Here is a 21,640-nt window from a genome sequence, read left to right on the forward strand (position 1 = left end):
GTTGGTGGAGGAAGATTGGAAGAAATTTAAAGACTATTTACAGAAACACTGTAAAATTAATGAATGTTAGAAGGATGTTGGAATGATGATATGTGATTTTAGCAGAAATGTTATAAAGGATTAGGAAAAAACTGACTGTTAATTGGTGAAAGGAGGGAAAGTAAAGTTACATTATATTAAGATAAATTACAGGACAAAAATTTGAAAAGATGGAAAGGATTTGCTGAAACAGATAATCGAACTAGAATACAAAAAAGGGAGGGGTGAGGAGGTCAAGGAAATAAGCTAATGAAAGATAAGTTATGGGAAGATTCGCTGTATCTTTTTTTTGTTTTTTTCAATGGATTTTATTTTATTTTATTTATTTTTCTCATCCTTTCCCCCCTTATTGTGATGTGTTGTATTGTTTTTGTTTAATGTGGTGTTTTTTACTTTTTCTTTCTGTAACCTTCAAAACTTTAATAAATATTATTTTTTTAAAAAGAGAGAGACCCCCCTCCAGTCCTTTTGGGAAACAGGAGTTTTGGTCAGGAGTAAACAACTTAGATGGCAAGTTCGCAAGATAAGCACTTTGGAGCACTGCTTGCTCTTACTATGTGTTTGGACCTAGAGGACAACATACACGTTTACTCCACGGGATTCCTTAAAGAGGGCGTTTCTTTATATTCAAAGGCCATTTGTACAAAATGGAAATATTCTGCTGGCAGCCCTATATAGGAAAGTTTTTAATGCTTTAAATTTTTTGGTGTTTTAGTTGAAAGCCACCCAGAGTGGCTGAAGCAACACAAGTCAGATGGGCAGGGTGCAAGTAATGAATTATTTATTCTTATTTTTAATAGTATTATTCCCTCCTAAGCCCATCCTGTTATACATGCTGATCAAAAACTTTGTCCCAAACCCCCCCTTGAACGCAAGAGGGCTTCCTATTTTTACAGCTATTCTTCACATTTCTATACTGCCCTTCCTTCAAATTATTAATTAATATTATTATTAGTATTATTAGTATTATTAGTATTAATAGATCACAGGGTAGCTTACAAGAAAAAAACACAGAGATGCATAGCAGAGCAACAAATAAAAACGACAACCCTCCCCCCTCCCATGCAGGTGTGCAGTCCATAGATTGTTTAATGAGCCAAACGCCAGGGAGAAGAGCAATGCTTTTGCCTGTTGCCTAAAGATAAGGCCCTTCTCCGAGGGGTCTTCTGCTGGGGTATAGTTACTAAATTTAAATTAATACTATTAAGGCGATCCTGGCCAGCAGTGCCCACCCCTCGCCCCTTGCCCGCCTCCTTCCCTGCAACTCCCTTTCCACCAGATCCCTGCAGGAGGAAGCTTCTCCCCCCCCCCCTTCAAGGCCCCCTTTAAGAAAAGAGCTCCCTTCCCTCCCTTCTCTTCTCCCCGTCCCGGGGCTTCTCATCCTGGACCCCCTCGCAAAGCCCCTTCCCTCCTTCCCCGCCACTGGCTTTGCACTCACCCGACATCCCGGGCAGCGGGGGCGGGAATGGGAGCCCCCGCGCGGGAGGCAGGGAGTGAGGGCGCTTAATTAGGAGGCTTGATTAGGAAGAAGCCCCTCCTCTGCCTCCTCCCCTCCCTCCCTCCTTCCCAAGCCCCAATTTTATCTCTGCTGGTGAAGCCGGAAGTGGAGGCAACTCAGAGGAGGAAGGAGAAATTTCTCTCCACGTTCAGCCTCTTGTCTGTTATTTGATAATTGGGGGGAGGAAAACCTTGCAGCACCCAACCAATGGGGAGACGAGGGAGAGGACATGTGCAGAGGGGGAAAAAACTCATTCTTTGCCCCAGCTGGACTGTGCCTGCTTTGGAGCCCCGCTTTTACAAAAACGTATTGTCCTCTATATGAGTGCTCACTGGAAGGACAGATCGTGAAGCTGAGGCTCCAGTACTTTGGCCACCTCATGAGAAGAGAAGACTCCCTGGAGAAGACCCTGATGTTGGGAAAGATGGAGGGCACAAGGAGAAGGGGACGGCAGAGGACGAGATGGTTGGATAGTGTTTTCGAGGTTACCAGCATGAGTTTGACCAAACTGCGGGAGGCAGTGGAGGACAGAGGTGCCTGGCGTTCTCTGGTCCATGGGGTCACGAAGAGTCGGACACAACTAAACGACTAAACAACAACATTGTCCTCTATAAGGGACGCTGGTGGCGCTGTGGGTTAAACCACAGACCCTAGGGCTTGCCGATTAGCTTAGCAGATTCATAGAATCATAAAGTTGGAAGAGACCACAAGGGCCATCAAGTCCAACCCCCTGCCAAGCAGGAAACACCTTCAGAGCACTCCTGACATATGGTTGTCAAGCCTCTGCTTAAAGACCTCCAAAGAAGGAGACTCCACCACGCTCCTTGGCAGCAAATTCCACTGTCGAACAGCTCTTACTGTCAGGAAGTTCTTCCTAATGTTTAGGTGGAATCTTCTTTCTTGTAGTTTGGAACCATTGCTCCGTGTCCGCTTCTCTGGAGCAGCAGAAAACAACCTTTCTCCCTCCTCTATGTGACATCCTTTTATATATTTGAACATGGCTATCATATCACCCCTTAACCTCCTCTTCTCCAGGCTAAACATGCCCAGCTCCCTTAGCCGTTCCTCATAAGGCATCGTTTCCAGGCCTTTGACCATTTTGGTTGCCCTCCTCTGGACACGTTCCAGTTTGTCAGTGTCCTTCTTGAACTGTGGTGCCCAGAACTGGACACAGTACTCCAGGCGAGGTCTGACCAGAGCGGAATACAGTGGCACTATTACCTCCCTTGATCTAGATGCTATACTCCTATTGATGCAGGCCAGAAATGCATTGGCTTTTTTAGCTGCCGTGTCACACTGTTGGCTCATGTCAAGTTTGTGGTTACCAAGACTCCTAGATCCTTTTCACATGTACTGCTCTCAAGCCAGGAATCACCCATCTTGTATTTGTGCCTCTCATTTTTTTTGCCCAAGTGCAATACTTTACATTTCTCCCTGTTAAAATTCATCTTGTTTGTTTTGGCCCAGTTCTCTAATCTGTCAAGATCGTTTTGAAGTGTGATCCTGTCCTCTGGGGTGTTAGCCACCCCTCCCAGTTTGGTGTCATCTGCAAATTTGATCAGGATGCCCTTGAGTCCATCATCCAAGTCGTTGATAAAGATGTTGAATAAGACCGGGCCCAAGACAGAACCCTGTGGCACCCCACTAGTCACTCTTCTCCAGGATGAAGAGGAACCATTGATGAGCACCCTTTGGGTTCGGTCAGTCAGCCAGTTACAAATCCACTGAGTGGTAGCATAGTCAAGACCGCATTTTACCAGCTTTTTTACAAGTTTGAATCCCTGCAATGGGGTGAGCTCCCGTTGCTCTGTTTCTGCTCCTGCCAACCTAGCAGTTCGAAAGCACAAAGTGCAAGAAGATAAATAGGTACCTGTTGTAAACAAAATCTGCCCTTATTCCCTTATGGGGGGACACAAGAGCCTTTATAGAGTCCTTTGCAGGTTCTCCATCAGTTGGAGAAAATAACAGAAGCCAACCAGAGAATATTGAGAAGCAAAGCAGCTAGTAAGCCTGATCTTTATTGAACTGTTGCAACAGGGTGCTCCCGTCACACACAGGAGGATGGAGGAGGACCCAGAACAAAGGTGTGCCTGCCCTTATATAGACCTTTTAAATTCCCCGCCCTGGAGCTCAAGACCACCCCTCCATACATCATACATACACAGAAAAGGTGGTCTACAACAGAAATTTGAATGTTGTTTTTTTTCCTGTGCTGCTCCAGACATGTGGTCCACATATCTATGTATCTGCTTGGTTGGTACATTTATGAACATTTATTATATATATATAAGACCTTAAAATTTTTTATTACATACCGCTCCAGCGGGAAGGTAAATGGCGTTTCCGTGCACTGCTCTGGTTCGCCAGAAGCGGCTTAGTCATGCTGGCCACATGAACCAGAAGCTGTACGCTGACTTCCTCGGCCAGTAAAGTGAGATGAGCACCACAACCCCAGAGTCGGTCACGACTGGACCTCACGGTCAGGGGTCCCTTTACCTTTACCTATTTGTCCTCAATAAACTCTTTATTTGCTTCTCCAATATTCTTCAGATGGTATTTTAAGGAAGGGGATCAAGGGTCTCAGGACCCACTTCTTACAATGTATGAAGTAGCTTATAGCAAAAAAGCCTAATAACTCTTCTGGGTAACTGAATAAATTATTTTAATAAATATTTAAATGGAGAACATATTTTGCCTTCTCATGTTCATGCAAACGTGGTTCTACTCCAATCTCACTTAGTATTAAATTGTGGGTGGACATAGCAGACACCACAGAGATTCCTCCAAGTGGTTCCTTATAGTAAGCTGGAACTGAACTGAACAGCAAACAGATCACCTGGCCTGCTTTTATAGGCAGCCGGCTGTCAACACTGTAACAACAACAACCCAGGGTTTCCCGCCTAAATTGACTACGTGGACCCAAGTGAAAACTATATACACAATACCCCTGGTGGCCAGGGTGAGAACTTCAATACATAACACTTAGTCCCTACTTATACCTCAGCAAATAATTTTTGATACAGAAATCTCCTGGACAGAAGCCTCCCTGTTTGCATTACAGGGAGGGCTCAGCCTCTGTCTACCTTATTGCACACTCATTACACACAATGTCTTTTGCAGTGTCCTGTATTCTCCTCAAAGAAACACTCCAGAGACACAGGAACAGCGACAGGCAGCAGCAGCAGCAGCAGCAGTAGCTAGACAGATTAGCTGGGGATTTTGATCCAGAGAAGGAGCAGAGGGAGAAAGGTTAAGCAGAATACACCCCCCCATGTCGCCCTTAGGTGTGCTCAGTCTTCACCTGCTTCATGACTCCACCTTGCATGAGAAAGAAGGATGGAGCTCCAGGAAACAGGAAGTGGTCCTTCAACCAGCCAGGACATCTCACCATCACAGACAGATCCAGTCTCCTGCTGGGGAGTCAAGAGTGGCCCTGGGATGGCAGAGAGAGGAGGGGAAGGGGCCAGGGACAGAAGGAATGGCAGGGCTCCAGGTGCTCCCTTGGACCCCCCTCCCTTGACACCAAGGGGAGCTCCTCTTCTGGGGCTGAAAGCATTGGCGTGGAGGTTTGGATTTTGTCAGGACTGCAAGGAAGGGGGGAAAGGAAACCTAAAACACACCCACCCATGGACACACTGGAGACTGAATGAAAATAGACCCCCCCCCCATTTCTTTCTTTATGAAGGGGCAAAGGCTGTGCACTTTGTATAGATGCAACTACAACCCACAACTGGAATCTTCTGGGTGCATTGAGCTCTCCCCCCCCCCCCGATAGAATAGATTCCCTCAGCATCTTGCCCCACCTCCCAGAAGGCAACTTTATCTGGTTAAAGTGTTTGTTTGGGACAGCATTATATTGTATTTCTCTATATCAGCAGTAATAAATATATTAACTGGGTTATGAATAGCAGTTTTGATACTGTCAACATTAACTTTATCTGAGGTTTCAGACATACCCATTTCAATCAAGAAAGATGCAGAAAATACTTTCCCTTTTTGATTCTGGGCACTTGACTTCTCCCATCCTGCTACCATCAAGGCAAACGTTAGGCCCCACTCAGCAGCAGCAACAGAGGGAGGAGAAGGCCCCACAAACATTTTCCACATTTTGAAGTTAAATGATACAAAGCCCCCTCAAGAATCGACAGAAGCTTACCAGGGTACCTTTCCTTCTAGTCAGCTATTCCTCATTCCTCCCCATTTCTCTATGGAGGGTCAAAGGCTATGCACTTTGTATAGACGTAACTACAACCAACACCTGGTATCTCCTGGGTGCACCAAGGTGGCCTCCTTCTGCATTCTCAGCAAGTGACAACTGTCATGGAACAAGCCCGTGTCTCTGCAGAAAATTTTACTGATGGGCTTGTAGGGCCAGGGGACAGAGGCAGTCTGCTAGGTGGATAGGGTTGTGGGATAGAAATGTCAGTAACCAAAGACTGAACTGGAATAAATGTGTAACCTACCTCAAGATTCTTTGTGGTTCTTTTGTGCTTTCACATTAACTAAATCTGCTTCAAAACAACAACACAAATGGAAGTGAGCTGGAAGAACATGACGAAAAAATAGGATTTTTTAAAATAAACAATAGACTGGCAAAAATAAGAGGAAGAAATACTCAAATACCCCTATTAATATAAATGAAATAAAAGAAGGAATTATGACTTCTAAGAATGGTAAAGTCCCTGGTCCAGATGGTATTTCTATAATGAATTACAAAAATTTGGAAGAGACCATATTACCGGTGTTAGAAAAAATAATGAACAAAATTTTAGAAGGAGCACAAGTGCCAGAATCATGGCAAGAGGCCCTAATTACATTGATACTGAAATATGGATCCAATTTAGAGTAAATTAAAACTTATAGACCAATCTCATTTCTAAATTCAGATTATAAATTATTTGCAAAAAAAAAAAAAGCCAATAAATTGAAAAAGATCCTGGCAAAATTAATAAAGAAAGATCAGTCAGGCTTCCTACGTGAAAGACAAATTTACAGCAACGTAAGATTGATAGTAGATACAATAGAATACCTAGAAATGAGACGAGATAAAAAGGCAGCCCTGATCTTGGTGGATGCGGAGAAAGCATTGGATAATGTTTCGGGGGCATTCATGCAAAAAACTTTGGAAATTATGAGTTTGGGTGAGAAAATATGCAGTGGTATAAAAGCGATTTATAATTCCCAAAAGGTCAGACTAAATATAAATGGTGAAACATCAGAAGCTTTTAATATCACAAAGGACTCGACAATACTATAATAGGTTTTTAATAAAGGTGTGGGGAAAATACAAAGAATTATTGGAATCCCAAACTCCATGGTGGCTATCACCCATTGAAGCACTATCACTTAACATGTCAACAATGAAAGGAATACAGCCAACATACAGAGAATTACTAATAGAACAAGACGGAAAGTTAAAATTGAAAGACTATGATGAGATATAGGAAGATTTAGTGATGGTGATGGATATTTGTTGTAAGAAAGAAAATCAATAAAACATATTATAATAAAAGGAAAGGAAAGGAAAAAGAAAGGCGTTTGGACAATTTTCACGATTCAAAATTAATAAAGAAAAAACAAAGCTCCTGGTAAAAAAATTAGATATACAAGAAAAAGTAAAGTTAGAAATAGAAACAGGACTTAAAATTACTAACAGAGCAAAGTATTTAGGAATTTGTATAACCATGAAAAACTTTAATTTATAGAAAGACATTTATATTAAGGTATGGAACGATATTAAGAAAGACTTAGAAATCTGGAGTAAATTAAAACTCACGTTGTGGGAAAAATTTCTACAATCAAGATGGTAGTTTTACCAAAAATGCAGTTCCTTTTTCAATCAATTCTGGTTCTTAATGGCTTAAATTGTTTTAAAAAATGGCACAGGTATTTGGCAAAATACATTTGGCAGGGCAAAAAAAAAACCAGAATTAAATTTAAACTATTAACAGTAACCAAAAACAAAGGAGGGTTTGGAATGCCAGATTTTAGGATCTACTATGAAGTTGCCTGCCTGGGGGCCACCAGGTGGCGCGTTGGAAGATGGCCGGCAATAACATCTCTCTGACCCATACGAGGTAATTAAGGGGCTGCTATGGGAAGTATGCAGTCTTCTTACCCCCCCCCCCAGAAGACGGGGGCGCTGCCTTGCCAGCGGTGTTCACAATGCACCCCCTGATCCGAGAGATGGGGGTGCCGAACACTTGGCACAAGCCCTCGGTGAAGTCAGATCTTCCTGACGCCGATTCCAATTAGCGCGTGCTGGTTAGCTTCAGCTTGGAATTATAATTGGAAACATAGAATTGGAATGAAGCTGAAGCACATATATCAAGTAATGTTCGAGAGATAAGACTGCTGATTAATGGATCTCTGTGACCGGGAGTGACTGATGGATAAGTAAATCTTATGATGAATCACCACTAGGAGACTGTATGTTTTTTTCTTTGCACGATGTGATATTAATAACCCTTCACCCCAGATAGAAATAAGATCATTGCGTTTTTATTAATCACAAGCAGGAATTCAAAAACTGTGTGGGATGGATTATAACAGGAGAGAGGATTGGTGAACGGTGAGAAAGAGGAAAATTTTCATGACGCAGTTAAAAAATGGCGTCTCGCCAAGACAGGCTTGCCGGAGAAAGAAGGACAGGGGGAGGAGAATCAGGATTATTCGAAAGAGAAGGAATGTTGGAACGCAAACTTGACCTGACAGAGCCTCCTGACTCATTTATTTGGCAAGCCTGAGAAAAGTAAAGGACAGACCGAAGATTAATTTTTTTATGGAAGCGCTGAACAGAGGCTATCCCTGAGTGATATGATCTTTGGACAGTACAAAACCCACACAAAGGATGCCTGTTTTCAATCTGCTTGTGAAAATTATCAGAGATCGCAAAGAAAGGAATATACGATAACAACAAGAAGAGAAAGAAAGTAATAAAGGACTATCTGGATTGAACTGGATAGAACTGTCTAATTAAAGCAGTAATATAAGTGATGTTTGGACTCGTTCGTAGTTTTGGACTCGTGCGGAGCTTGATGTATGGGTACCCCCAACAAAATTTAAAATTTGGCTGTATAATTTGAAACTAATGTGATTTGGATAATGTGATGTGATTGGCCTGTTAATAAAAATTATTATTTTTTTGGTCTAGCTCAAGGAATGGATGATCTTGAAGAATACTAAATTATTGGATATTGAGGGCTGGGATAATATAGTGGGGTGGCATGGCTACCTGGGTTATAATAAACCAAAAATCCACAAGGGATTCCTAAATCACATTATTAGGAAAGCCTTATATGAAGTTTGGGAAAGGAACAAAAAATTATTAGAACCAAAAACCCTATGGTGGTTGTCACCAATGGAGGCAGAGGCAGTAAAAAGAAAAAATATGGATTCAAATTGGTTGACGTATAAAGATCTTTTAGAGGAGGTAAATAATAGATTACAAATGAAAAAATATGAAACAATAAGACATACAGGAATAGGCTGGTTTCAATACCATCAATTAAATGCAATTTTTGAGGAAGACAAGAAAGTAAATGGATTTGATACAAAATTATCCGAAATAGACAAATAATTGATTATAAATGATGATAAAAATTTATCCAAAATGTATAAACTATTATTAAATTGGCACTTAAGAGACAAAGAGTTTAAAGATGTCATGGTCAAATGGGCACAAGATATCGGTCATTCAATTGATTTAGAAAAATGGGAAAACTTATGGAAAAGAGACATAAGATTTACAGTGGTGCCCCGCAAGACGAATGCCTCGCTAAATGAAAAACCTGCAAGACGAAAGGGTTTTCCGATTTTTTAGCGGCATCGCAAGACGAATTTCCCTATGGGCTTGCTTCGCAAGACGAAAGCCCATAGGGAAATCTCCGGGGACAGTGGGGAAGCGCAGCGGGCCTTCTCCTCTGTTCCCGGACCTGTCCTAAGGCTTGCGGTGGGAGGTCCGGGAACAGAGGGGAAAGTGCGCAGCGCTTCTCCTCTGTTCCCGGGGCTTGCGGTGGGAGGAGGGTTTTTCCTCCCCACCGCCAACATTCAGAACAGCCTTCTGAATGTTGGCGGTGGGGAGGAAAGCCCTCCTCCCACCGCAAGCCTTCAGGACAGGTCCGGGAACAGAGGGGAAGGTGCGCAGCGCTTCTCCTCTGTTCCCGGGGCTTGCGGTGGGAGGAGGGTTTTTCCTCCCCACCGCCAACATTCAGAACAGCCTTCTGAATGTTGGCGGTGGGGAGGAAAAACCCTCCTCCCCCGCCAGCCTTCAGAAGAGTTCCTGCCTAGGCTGCGGATAGCAGCCTGCTGCCCCTCACGCGGGGCAGCAGGCTGCTATCCACAGCTTGGAGAGCCCTCTGGACCTCTTCTGATGGCGGGCGGGGGGCAAAAGTCTTTGTCCCCCCTGCCTGCCTTCCCGGGGGCTTTTAAATCGCCCCGGGACAGCGGAGAATTCATCCGCTGTCCCGGGGCGATTTTAAAATGCTGGCGGGCAGCAGCGAAGGCTTCGCTGCCTCCCGCCAGCATTTTAAGATCGCCCCGGACAGCGGAGAAGTCCTCCGCTGTCCCGGGGTTTTTAAAATGCTGGCGGGCGGCAGCGAAGGCATTTTAAGATCGCCCCGGGACAGCGGAGAAGTCTCCGCTGTCCCAGGAAGGCAGGCGGGGGGGGAAGCAAAGACTTTTGCCCCCCCCCCGCCGGCCTTCAGAAGAGGTCGGGGGACAGACTGTCCCCGGACCTGGTCTGAAGGCGGTTTCCACAGGAACGCATTGATTGATTTTCAATGCATTCCTATGGGAAACCGTACTTCGCAAGACGAAAAACTCGCAAGACGAAAAGACTTGTGGAACGAATTAATTTCGTCTTGCGAGGCACCACTGTACAGCATGTTATACAATAAAATAATTTTTTTTAAAAAATGATGTACAGATGGTATCTTAAACCCTCGAAATTGGCTAAAATGTACCAAAACACCAGTGGAAAGTGATGGAGGTGCAAAATTAAAGAAGAGAATTTCTTCCATATGTGGTGGACGTGCCCTAAAATTAAATAATTTTGAGATACCATTAATGAAGAATTAAATAAAATGTTAAGACATACTTTTCCCCAAAAAACAGAAATGTTTTTTGGGGCCTATTAACAACAGACATCCCAAAAGAAACCAAAAGAATATTTTTGTATGCAGTAACGGCGGTCAGGATAGTAATGGCTAAAAATTGGAAAAGTAACATAACACCAACAAAAGAAGAGTTCTTAAATTGTCAGGATATCTTGAATTGGCCAGACTTACAGGTTTAATAATAAGTTATTCTAATGAGAAAATAAGGAGAGAGTGGGAAATCTTTATAAATTATACGAAGAGAACCGATTTCCAGATTCATACTTGGCTTAGTTTAGAATAAAAATCTCACAGGTAATTAGAATAATTCTCCGAAAAATTAATCATTACAGACAACCAGTGATATGAAGAATAAAGAGCCACATGGAGTTAGTTAGAAGTCATTCCCCCCCCTTTCTTTTTCTTTTTTGGTGTTTTTCGTTCTTTTTCCTTTTTTGGAGAGAATATAATGTTTTGTATTTTTGATTGCATATTATGTTTAGATCCTTGTAATTTTGTTTTTGCATTTTCTTCTATTTTCTATTATTTGTTTGATTTATTCAATGCTTGTTTGTGTGATGTAGAAGTATAAATTAAAAAAGAAAAAAAGAGGGTCACCAAATAGCATGGCCCCCATTTTAGTTTGAGGACTATCCCTGCCTCCGGCTCTGGTGTCATTTGGATGGATACTGGAATCAGCAAGGGAGACCCACATGACCCGAAGGTGCTGCTATGGAATGCCAGGTCAATGATTCATAAGACCACTGCCATCCATGACTTGATCGTGGATGGAGAACTTGACCTGGCATGTTTAACAGAGACCTGGTGGGATGAAGCAGGTGGACCAGTCCTTGCCACTGCTTGTCCACCAGGTTTCTCTTACACACAGCAACCTAAGTCATGTGGGCGGGGGGGGGGTGTGATTTGCAGTGATTTGTAGGAAGTCATTAATTTGCACCAGGCGTCCTATTGGGAAGACCCAGTTCTCTGAGTGCATGTTCTTGAAGTTGGACAGTAGGGGCAGTACAGGATTCCTTTTGGTGTACCGATCACCCTGCTGCACCAAGGATTCCCTGCCCAAGCTGCTTTAGGTCGTGGCAGATGTTCTCCTGGAGACACCTAATTTGGTTGTCCTTGGGGATTTTAACATTCACGCCGACACAACCTTACAAGGGGCCGATTGGGACTTTGTGGAAAGCATGGCCTCCATAGGCTGTCCCTAAATAAGTTTGGCCCAACTTATAGTCGCAGAAATGCCTTAGACCTGGTTTTTCTCCTCTATGGATGTTGGTGATCTGACACTAAGTAAAAGTGAAACTAAATAAGTGCCATGTTCAGATCACTTCCTGGTGCAACTGGACTTCTCCACAACCCTTCCCCTCTGCAGGGAGGTGGGTTCGATTTGGATGGTCCGCCACCGCCACTTAATGGATCCAAATGTTTTCCAGAGAGTGGCAGGGGATGTTTTATCCCATGTTGATGGCCTTTCAGCTGATTCCTTGGTGGCCTGTTGGAATGTGGAGTTAACCAGGGCTATTGAGTATCTGGCTCCAAAAAGCCCACTCCGATTGCATGGAGACTGGACAACCCCATGGTTTTCCAAGGATCTGAGGGCAACAAGACGGCTAGAGCGCCAGTGGCAGAAACCTCATTCTGAATCTGACCGGACACGGGTTAGAGCTCAACGTTGAGCCTACCAAATGGCGATAGTGAAGGTGAATAAAACCTTCTTCACCCCCTCTCTTGCTTCTGTAGAAAACAGCAGCAGGAGACTCTTTCAAGTGGTTTGCAATTTAATGGAACCATCTCTCCAATGGCGCCCGGTACAGGCCACATGATCTCCTGCAATGATTTTGCAAAGTTGTTTTGCAAATAAAGTCGCTCAGATTAAGAGAGGTAGACTCCCCCGTGGGAGCAGGGTGGGGGCTGGTGAGTGCTAGAGTCCTGTCTAGTAAAGTTGCATGGGATCAATTCCAATCTGTTATGTCCGAGGATGTGGACAGGCTGCTTAGATGAGTGAAACCAATCACCTGTCTCCTTGATCCTTGCCCATCCTGGCTCATAAAATCTAGCCGGGAAGGGCTGGGCGATGGGCTCCATGGGGTGGTGAATGCTTCTCTCTGTGAGGGAGCCTTCCCAGACACACTGAAAGAGGCAGTTACAGTGGTACCTCAGGTTAAGAACTTAATTCGTTCTGGAGATCTGTTCTTAATGTGAAACTGTTCTTCACCTGAAGCACCACTTTAGCTAATCAGGCCTCCTGCTGCCGCTGTACAATTTCTGTTCTCATCCTGAAGCAAAGTTCTTAACCCAAGGTAATATTTCTGGGTTAGTGAAGTCTGTAACCTGAAGCGTATGTAACCCAAGGCACCACTGTATTAAACTGCTTCTTAAAAAAATATCTTTAGACCCAGCCAATACGGCCAACTATCGCCCAGTCTCAAATCTTCCATTCTTTGGCAAGGTGAATGAGTGGGTGGTTGTTGAACAACTCCAGGGACGCCTGGAATATGTGGACCATTTGGATCCATTCCAGTTGGGATTAAGGCCTCATCATGGGACTGAAACTGACCTGGACACGATGATTTCCAGCGGGCTAGGGACAAAGGTGAGAGATATTTCCTAGATCTGCTGGATCTTTCAGAGGCTTTTGACACCATTGGCAATAACATCCTTCTGGACCAACTAGAGGGGCTGGGAGCTGGAGGAACTGTTATACACTGGGCCGTGTTCAGAAAGTGGTGTTGGGGGTTAAGTGTGCAGACCCCTGAGATCTCACTTGTGGGGTGCCTCAGGGTTCCATCCTCTCCCATGCTTTTCAGATTTCTACATGAAGCCACTTGGAGAGATCAGGGGGTTTGGGCTGGATGTTCATCAGTATGCGGATACCCAGCTCTACTTCTCTTTCAAATCAGAACCAGTGAAGAAGATGAAAGTCCTGTGTGAGTGTCTGAAGGCGGTTGGAGGATGGATGGCAGATAACATATTAAAGTTGAATGCTGACAAGGTAGATTTCCTGTTTTTGGGAGACAGGAGGCAGGCGGGTGTGGAGAATTCCCTGGTCCTGAATGGGGTAACTGTGCCCGTAAAGGACCAGGTGCACAGCCTGGCGGTCATTTTGGATTTGCAGCTGTCAATGGAAGCGCAGGTCAATTCTGTGTCCAGGGCAGCTGTTTACCAGCTCAATCTGGTACGCAGGCTAAGACCCTATCTGCCCTCAGACTGTCTTGCCAGAGTAGTGTATGCTCCAGTTATCTCCTGTTTGGACTACTGCAATGCGCTCTATGTGGGGCTATGTGGGGCTTTATAAGTGGTCCGGAAACTGCAACTAATCCAGAATGCAGCAGCTAGACTGGTGACGGGGTGCGGCCGCCAAGACAACATAACACTGGTATTGAAAAACCAACATAGGCTCCCATTGCATTTCTGAGCACAAATCAAAGTGTTGGTGCTTACCTTTAAAGCGCTAAATGGCCTCGATCCAGTATACCTGAAGTAGAGTCTCCACCCCCATCGTTCTGCCTGGACATGGAGGTCCAGTACCAAGAGCCTTCTGGCGGTTGCCTCACTGCGAGAAGTGAAGTTATGGGGAACCAGGCAGAAGGCCTTCTCGCTAGTGGTGCCCTCCCTGTGGAATACCCTCCCACCAGATGTCAAAGGAAAAAACAGCCACCAGACTTTAAAAGACATCTGAAGGCTGCCCTGTTTAGGGAAGCTTTTAATATCTGAAGGACTATTGTATTTCAGTATTTTGTTGGAAGCCACCAAGAGTGGCTGTGCCGCGGGGGAAATCCAGCCAGATGGGTGTGGTATAAATAATATTATTATTATTGTTATTATTGTTGCTGTTGCTATTATTGAAAACAAACACTGCCAAATTCTTTTCTGTACATCCAGAGACTTGACAGTAATCTTCACTTCCCAGGAAATCTGGTAAAACCTGAATGGAAAACTCCATACATTTATATGGTTTCCTGCCTGTGTGAATTTTCTTATGGATAGTAAGGTCTTCACTCCCTCTGAAGCTTTTTCCACGTTTCATAAATCTGGTTTTCCCCATGTGAGTTAGCGGATGCTTACTAAGGTTCCATATTGACTTAAGCTTCTCCCCTGTGGGAGTTCGCCAGTGTAATGTAAGTTTATCCTCCCTGTTGAAGCTCGTCCCACATTGAATACGTTCCAATGGTTTCTCCCCTGTATGAGTTAGTTGGTGTATTCTAAGTGCTCTACTGTAGCTGAATCTCCTTCCACATGCCAATCAATCAATCAATTTTATTGCATTAGCCGTGTGGCCATAGCATAATATACATAGAAATAACAACATAAAATGGGGGTGGGGAGGTAAAAGTAGATGTCGTCCTGGACGAATACTTTGAAGGAAATAGGGATAGCAGAAGTAATAGGGGATTTAGAACATCAAGTGACAGAGAAAACAAAAACAGGTTCGATTGTGCGGCACATCGACTACAGCTGTGGTATTAAAGAAGAAGTTAGTGCCGCTTTCGTCTTCATCACACTAAGCAGGAAATTAGCTGTCATCTCGGTAATCCAGCTGTCAGAATCCTGCAGAAGAAGGGGCACTATCCAAGGCTGGATTGGGAGATGAAGCTTGTTCACGAGAGGAGTTAGAAACCGAGATCTTTCATCTGTCCAGTTGGTACAGAAGAGCATTACATGTTCCATAGTCTCCAGAGCCGTGTCATTGCAGGTGCATGTTCTATTTGCGATGGGAACTCTGGAATAACGACCCGACAAAACTGCTGTAGGAAAACAGTTGAGACGGGCACAGGTAAAGGCTCTTCGCTTAGCCTCCGAAGGAATTGTGAGGCGGTATAGAGGGATCCTTTCAGGGGGTGGAATAGCTAGGGCTAAGCCAGAACACGGCCCTCTTGCATGAGAAGCTGTGTTGGAAAAGTCAAGTTGCTGTAGCTTCTTTTTGATTAGGGGTAGGGCCGCCGGGCTAATACATTCTAAGCTAAAAACAGTTTTGCGGTTCAAATTGAGAAGAGAGCGGAATTTGAGATTAATTGTGGTTTTCCAAGGAGAATTATGAATATCTCTTAGGATCAGGTTGGAGAAACCACCTCTAATTCGAGCATCCGATGCTAATAGGTGGGAACTATAGGAAATGGCTCAACTCCATGCTCATTTTTCAATTGAGGGCTGGGCGAACTCAAGTCTTAGGGCTGCACCTGAGACACACCTCGGGACGCCGGAAAGAGATCTCAAAAACATGTGAAGTGGGCGATCCAAGTTACCTGATATTGCTGTGGTCCATACTTCGCAGCCATATAATAATTTGGGGACAACTTTGGCATTGAATATTTGAATTGCTGCTGGAAGGTGTTTGCCACCCTTCTGGTGATAGAATCGGACAATGGCATTAGAGGTCATGGTTGCAGCAAGAAAGGCAGATTGTAGATGGGTGGTCCAGGAGAGATTATAAGTAAATATTAAGCCTAGATATTTAAAGGCTTTTACCTTTTCTAAGTAGCCACCTGTGATCTTAAGCGGCGCCAGCTTAAGTTTGCGGGAACGAGTGAAGTGGAGGACTTTCGATTTTTTATAATTAATATTAAGAGCTTCCGCCTTACAGTAGGCGATAAATGCATTAACTGCATTTGCTAGGTCCGCAGCTGTTCTGGATAAGATGACGGCATCATCTGCATAGAAAAGGGAGGCAACGGGGTGGCCTGCTAAATGAGGAGGATACTTGGTTGCTAGCTTCAAAGGGGAAAGAGCATCATGAAGATAAAGATTAAACAATAAAGGGGCCAAGAGACAACCTTGTCGGACGCCCCTGGCCGTTGGGAATGGAGTGGTAAGGGAGCCGTTGGGACCAATTCGGACGCAAGCTGTGGTGTTTGAATAAAGGGAAATAATTAGGGAGAGGAGGTGCGGATCAATTCCCAGATGGACAAGTTTGGACCATAATCTCTGCCTAGGAATGGAATCGAAGGCGGCCTCCAGGTCTATGAAAGCGGCGAACAGGTGGCCTTGCCTTGGTGCAGTGTATTTACTGGCAAGGTGATAGAGAGTTAGACAATGGTCCATGGTTGATGCTGACTTTCGGAAGCCAATCTGCTCTGGCGGTAGAATGTTCCTCTCATGGACCCATGAAAGAAGTTCTTCCAGTAAAACAGCGGCAAATATTTTCCCCGGAATAGATAATAAACTGATGGGGCGATAGTTCCTGGGGATGTTTGGCTGGCCGCCTTTGAAAATCGGAACTATTGTAGCTTCCCTCCAGGAGTCGGGGATGTCTAAGGCGGAGGAGATAGCGGTGAATACAGGAGTCAGCTGTTCGCTCCACCAAAGAGGATCAGTCAGGAAAAGATCCAACGGGACCATGTCTGGGCCAGGGGCCTTATTCCTTCGCATGGACATTATGATGTTGAAGATGCGGGTTGAGGTAAAGTTTACTGAGGAGGTGGGACTAGGAGAACAGGAACAGAGGTCCAGCGGGGATTGAAGGTGATCTGTAAGATGATTTGGAGAAGTGAAACTGGCTGAATAATAGGCGATCCATTCATCAGCGGAAATCAAGGTAGCTGAATTGAATGGTGCCGAGGGTCTAACTAAGCGCCAGAAGGAGCGGGAGTCATGCCTCTCTACAGCCAATCGAAGAGTGGACCAAGCCTCAAGGATGTGTTGCTGTTTCTTGCAACAAATCATGTTTCTGTATGCCCTTTTAATATCTGAAAGCTCTGCACAGGTTTGGGGGTCGTTGGAAAATTTGATGATTCTGACCATTTTCCTAATTCGCCTTCTTAGGGCTTTGCATTCCTTGTCAAACCAAGGTGATTCAGAGAAAAAGAGTTGGTGGGTAGGCGAGGTGGTGGTTATGTAAGTAATTTCCAGTATTGGTCAGCGGGCAGAATTGAGTCAGAGAGAACTGCAGGCATATCGAATGATTTCTGGTATGCCCCACAGAGGAACTTACGGTCTTCAAATAAAAACACCTTGAAGGTCCCAAGCCACAGAGAGGTTAGGCTGGCCTCAACCAGAGCCAGGGCTTTTTCGGCTGCGGCTCCAACCTGGTGGAACGCTCTGTCACAAGAGACAAGGGCCCTGCAGGACTTGACATCTTTCCGCAGGGCCTGCAAGACAGAGCTGTTCCACCTGGCCTTTTGTTAGGGCGCAGCCTGACTCCCTCCTTTGGCAATCTTTTCAAGACTTTAGCTTATGGTTGCCATTAATTTTGTTTTTAACTCATTTTTATAATGTTTTATAATGTTGTATTGTTTTAGTGTTGTTAGCCGCCCTGAGCCCGGCTTCGGCTGGGGAGGGCGGGATATAAATAAAATTTATTATTATTATTATTATTATTATTATTATTTTGTATGTCCAGGGCAAGAGAGGAGCTGAGGCTTGTCCATTTCTTTGTTTTGTATACAGGGTAGCTTTGTGCCGTGGGACTATAGTTTGAGGGGACTGAAAATGGCTCTATTAGGTTTAACAATAGAGTCAATGGAAGGTGGTCACCACCAAAATATTCAGCCACTTCCATTTTTGTAGAGATTGAGAATAGCTCCGGCGTCAATAGAATATAGTCGACAACACTGGCTCCCCGGGAAGAGATGCACGTTAACTGCTGCGAGGACAAGGGAGTAACGTTGCCATTTGCAATGTAGAGATCGTTTTCGATGGCCAATTGGGCCATCAGCCTCCCCGAAGCATTTGTTATGGGATCGAGATTTAATGCCAATCATAGTTGGTGTCTTAGAAGGTGTCGATATGGATGGAAGCTCTTTCCGTATTCAGTACATTTAAATGGTTTCTCCCGTGAGAGTTCGTTGATGTTTTCTAAGGTTTCCACTTCCACTGAAGCACTTTCCACATTCAATACATTTAAATGGTTTCTCCCCCGTGTGAGTTCGTTGGTTTATTCTAAGTGCTTCACTTCTACTGAAGCTCTTTCCACATTCAATACATTTAAATGGTTTCTCCCCCGTGTGAGTTTGTTGGTGTAATCTAAGTCTTCCATTTTGACTGAAGCACTTTCCACATTCAATACATTTAAATGGTTTCTCCCCCGTGTGAGTTCGTTGGTGTATTCTAAGGTTTTCACTTCTACTGAAGCTATTTCCACATTCAATACATTTAAATGGTTTCTCCGCCGTGTGAGTTCCATCGTGTTTTCTAAGGTGTACATATTGACTAAAGCTCTTTCCACATTCAATACATTCAAATGGTTTCTCCCCTGTGTGAGTTCGTTGGTGTATTCTAAGTGTTCCATTTTGACTGAAGCTCTTTCCACATTCAATACATTTAAATGGTTTCTCCCCCGTGTGAGTTCGTTGGTGTAATCTAAGTGTTCCATTTTGACTGAAGCACTTTCCACATTCAATACATTTAACAGGTTTCTCCCCCGTGTGAGTTCGTTGGTGTATTCTAAGTCTTCCATTTTGACTGAAGCACTTTCCACATTCAATACATTTAAATGGTTTCTCCCCCGTGTGAGTTCGTTGGTGTATTCTAAGTCTTCCATTTTGACTGAAGCACTTTCCACATTCAATACATTTAAATGGAGTCTCCCCCGTGTGAGTTCGTTGATGTCTTCTAAGGTCTCCACTTCCACTGAAGCTCTTTCCACATTCAATACATTTAAACGGTTTCTCCCCCGTGTGAGTTCGTTGGTGTATTCTAAGGTGTTCACGTCTACTGAAGCTATTTCCACATTCAATACATTTAAATGGTTTCTCCCCTGTGTGAGTTCGTTGGTGTATTCTAAGTGTTCCATTTCGACTGAAGCTCTTTCCACATTCAATACATTTAAATGGTTTCTCCCCCGTGTGAGTTCGTTGGTGTAATCTAAGTGTTCCATTTTGACTGAAGCACTTTCCACATTCAATACATTTAAATGGAGTCTCCCCCGTGTGAGTTCGTTGATGTCTTCTAAGGTCTCCACTTCCACTGAAGCTCTTTCCACATTCAATACATTTAAATGGAGTCTCCCCCGTGTGAGTTCGTTGATGTCTTCTAAGGTCTCCACTTCCACTGAAGCTCTTTCCACATTCAATACATTTAAATGGTTTCTCCCCCGTGTGAGTTCGTTGGTGTATTCTAAGGTGTTCACTTCTACTGAAGCTATTTCCACATTCAATACATTCAAATGGTTTCTCCCCTGTGTGAGTTTGTTGATGTCTTCTAAGTGTTCCATTTTGACTGAAGCTCTTTCCACATTCAATACATTTAAATGGTATCTCCCCCGTGTGAGTTTGTTGATGTTGTCTAAGGTTTCCACTATCATTGAAGCTCTTTCCACATTCAATACATTCAAATGGTTTATCCCCTGTTTGAGTTCGTTGATGTTTTCTAAGTGTTCCATTGTCCCTGAATCTCTTTTGATAGTCAGTGCATTTAAATGGTTTCTCCTCTATGTGAATTCGTTGATGTATCCTCAGTCTTCCACTGTGACTAAAGCACATCCCACATTCCATGCATTTAAACTGTTTCTTTGTTCTTCCCAATGAATTCACAGATGGCTCCATAGAATTCTGGCCATCATCTTCCTCACCTGTTTGGGAGTGGGGGAGGGGGAAGAGAATCTTGTTAAGACTTTCAAGAAAGACAAGAAAGGAACTGAACACATTTCAGTCCCCGTATGCACCTTCTCTTATTTTAACACTGTCTCCTTTCTCCACTTTCCTCTCTATGTTCCAAACTTTTAGGAATGCAGGTGAGATAATGGCAAGAAAAACGCATGATCACTCCATTCACACTTAATAAACTGCATTATTTTATAATCTGTGGTGGAATTGGTTTCTTGGACTTCTGGGGTCGGCGCCATCGGCAATGGCGGATTCCCTCTAACTTTGAGGGAGTTAGCTCCGCGGAAATCGGGTCTTGCCGCTACGGCGAAGCAGGGACCCTTCAAAAAACCACAGGCGGGTGAAGCCTGTGATCGTGGGACTCAGGCACCTTCAGCGCCCCCCCCCCAATTTGCAAAGGAACCCGGCTCCGGAGCGAAACGGGGTGAGCGGCACGGTGCTGAGAGTCAACTGCTTCTTCCGTGGAGTGAAGCCGCACAGCTGTTGCCGGAGAGTGCTGACTTTTTTCCTGTGACAATTCGGCTATCAAAACAACTACCCGTGAGTAGGTTAAACTTAAAGATTTGAAAACAAGGGAATAAAAAGCACTAATTTGGCACTGAAACGGGAAGGCTTAAACAGGAAGTCCGCCTTCCGTTTCCTGTAAACAGATCAAAGCAAAGATCATCTAAGCTAAGACCTGGAAAATCGCTTTAAAAGGACTTAAATCCTAACATCAATACAAGAGATCTCCCTCCCTGAGTTGCAGGAGAGGGGAGGGAAGAGGGAGAAATATTTTTGCCTGCAAAAAGAGAGGAAAAGAAACAAAGACCACCGCTTACTCCCTGGGAACGGGCTGTCGAGGGACAATAAGATTGCCGTACTGTGAATCGCGTTGTTTATGGATAATGTAACCTTTTGACAGTTAATTCTGCAAGAGAGATACTTTGATTCTGACTGGTTTCTCTGGACTTTAAGGAACTGTAAATTAACTGAAATTGAAACTGTTGCTTATTTTGTTAAATAGGGGACTTGGAAAAGTTATTTTAATGCAAAAAGTATTGACTGTTACTGTGTCCCCCTAGAGGAACTTTGAAATTGTTACAACTGGCCAGGTAATTTTCCACTTTAAACCGGCCAGGGAAATTTTCCACAGCAAAACAAACTCCGTCCGTGGGATTGACCTTGACCTTCAGATAAAGTGTTATGGCAGACTCTTCAGGAAAAAACAACAAGATCTGGTAAAATTCGGCAGCAGCGAAGAGCATCAGCATCTGGCCCTTCTGCACCACCAGGGGCAGCATCTCATAGAATCATAGAGTTGGAAGAGACCATAAGGGCCATCGAGTCCAACCCCCTGCCAAGCAGGAAACACCATCAGAGCACTCCTGACATATGGTTGTCAAGCCTCTGCTTAAAGACCTCCAAAGAAGGAGACTCCACCACACTCCTTGGCAGCAAATTCCACTGTCGAA

The 21,640-nt window shown here is 44.2% G+C and overlaps 3 protein-coding genes across 11 annotated transcripts in view; all 3 read right to left on the reverse strand.

Annotated features, from left to right (window-relative positions):
• LOC309336775 (uncharacterized protein) overlaps positions 1-21,640 on the reverse strand; it is an 87,817-nt gene that overhangs the window by 33,654 nt on the left and 32,523 nt on the right. The window contains exon 1 of one of the 3 annotated variants that reach the window (XM_081853086.1): positions 2,396-2,650. The exons of 1 other annotated variant lie outside the window; for it this stretch is intronic. In XM_081853086.1, coding sequence (XP_081709212.1) covers positions 2,396-2,635 — 240 coding nt within the window. In that variant the 5' untranslated portion in view covers positions 2,636-2,650. Of the gene's footprint in view, positions 1-1,477; positions 1,586-2,395; positions 2,651-21,640 lie in introns of those variants that run through there. One more of the 3 variants, XM_081853089.1, reaches the window with a different exon arrangement.
• LOC309336320 (uncharacterized protein) overlaps positions 6,787-21,640 on the reverse strand; it is a gene marked incomplete at its 5' end in the record, with an annotated part of 55,512 nt that continues 40,658 nt past the window's right edge. The window contains one exon of the mRNA XM_081851941.1: positions 6,787-7,176. The remainder of the gene's footprint in view (positions 7,177-21,640) is intronic.
• Positions 18,349-21,640, reverse strand: part of LOC309336748 (uncharacterized protein) — a 56,032-nt gene continuing 52,740 nt past the window's right edge. For all 7 annotated transcript variants that reach the window (XM_081853010.1, XM_081853011.1, XM_081853008.1 and 4 more), the window contains one exon: positions 18,349-20,152. In XM_081853010.1, coding sequence (XP_081709136.1) covers positions 18,402-20,152 — 1,751 coding nt within the window. In that variant the 3' untranslated portion in view covers positions 18,349-18,401. The remainder of the gene's footprint in view (positions 20,153-21,640) is intronic.

The sequence above is a fragment of the Podarcis erhardii genome, assembly GCF_964252035.2.
Source record: "Podarcis erhardii genome assembly, chromosome: 2".
Classification (NCBI taxonomy): domain Eukaryota; kingdom Metazoa; phylum Chordata; class Lepidosauria; order Squamata; family Lacertidae; genus Podarcis; species Podarcis erhardii.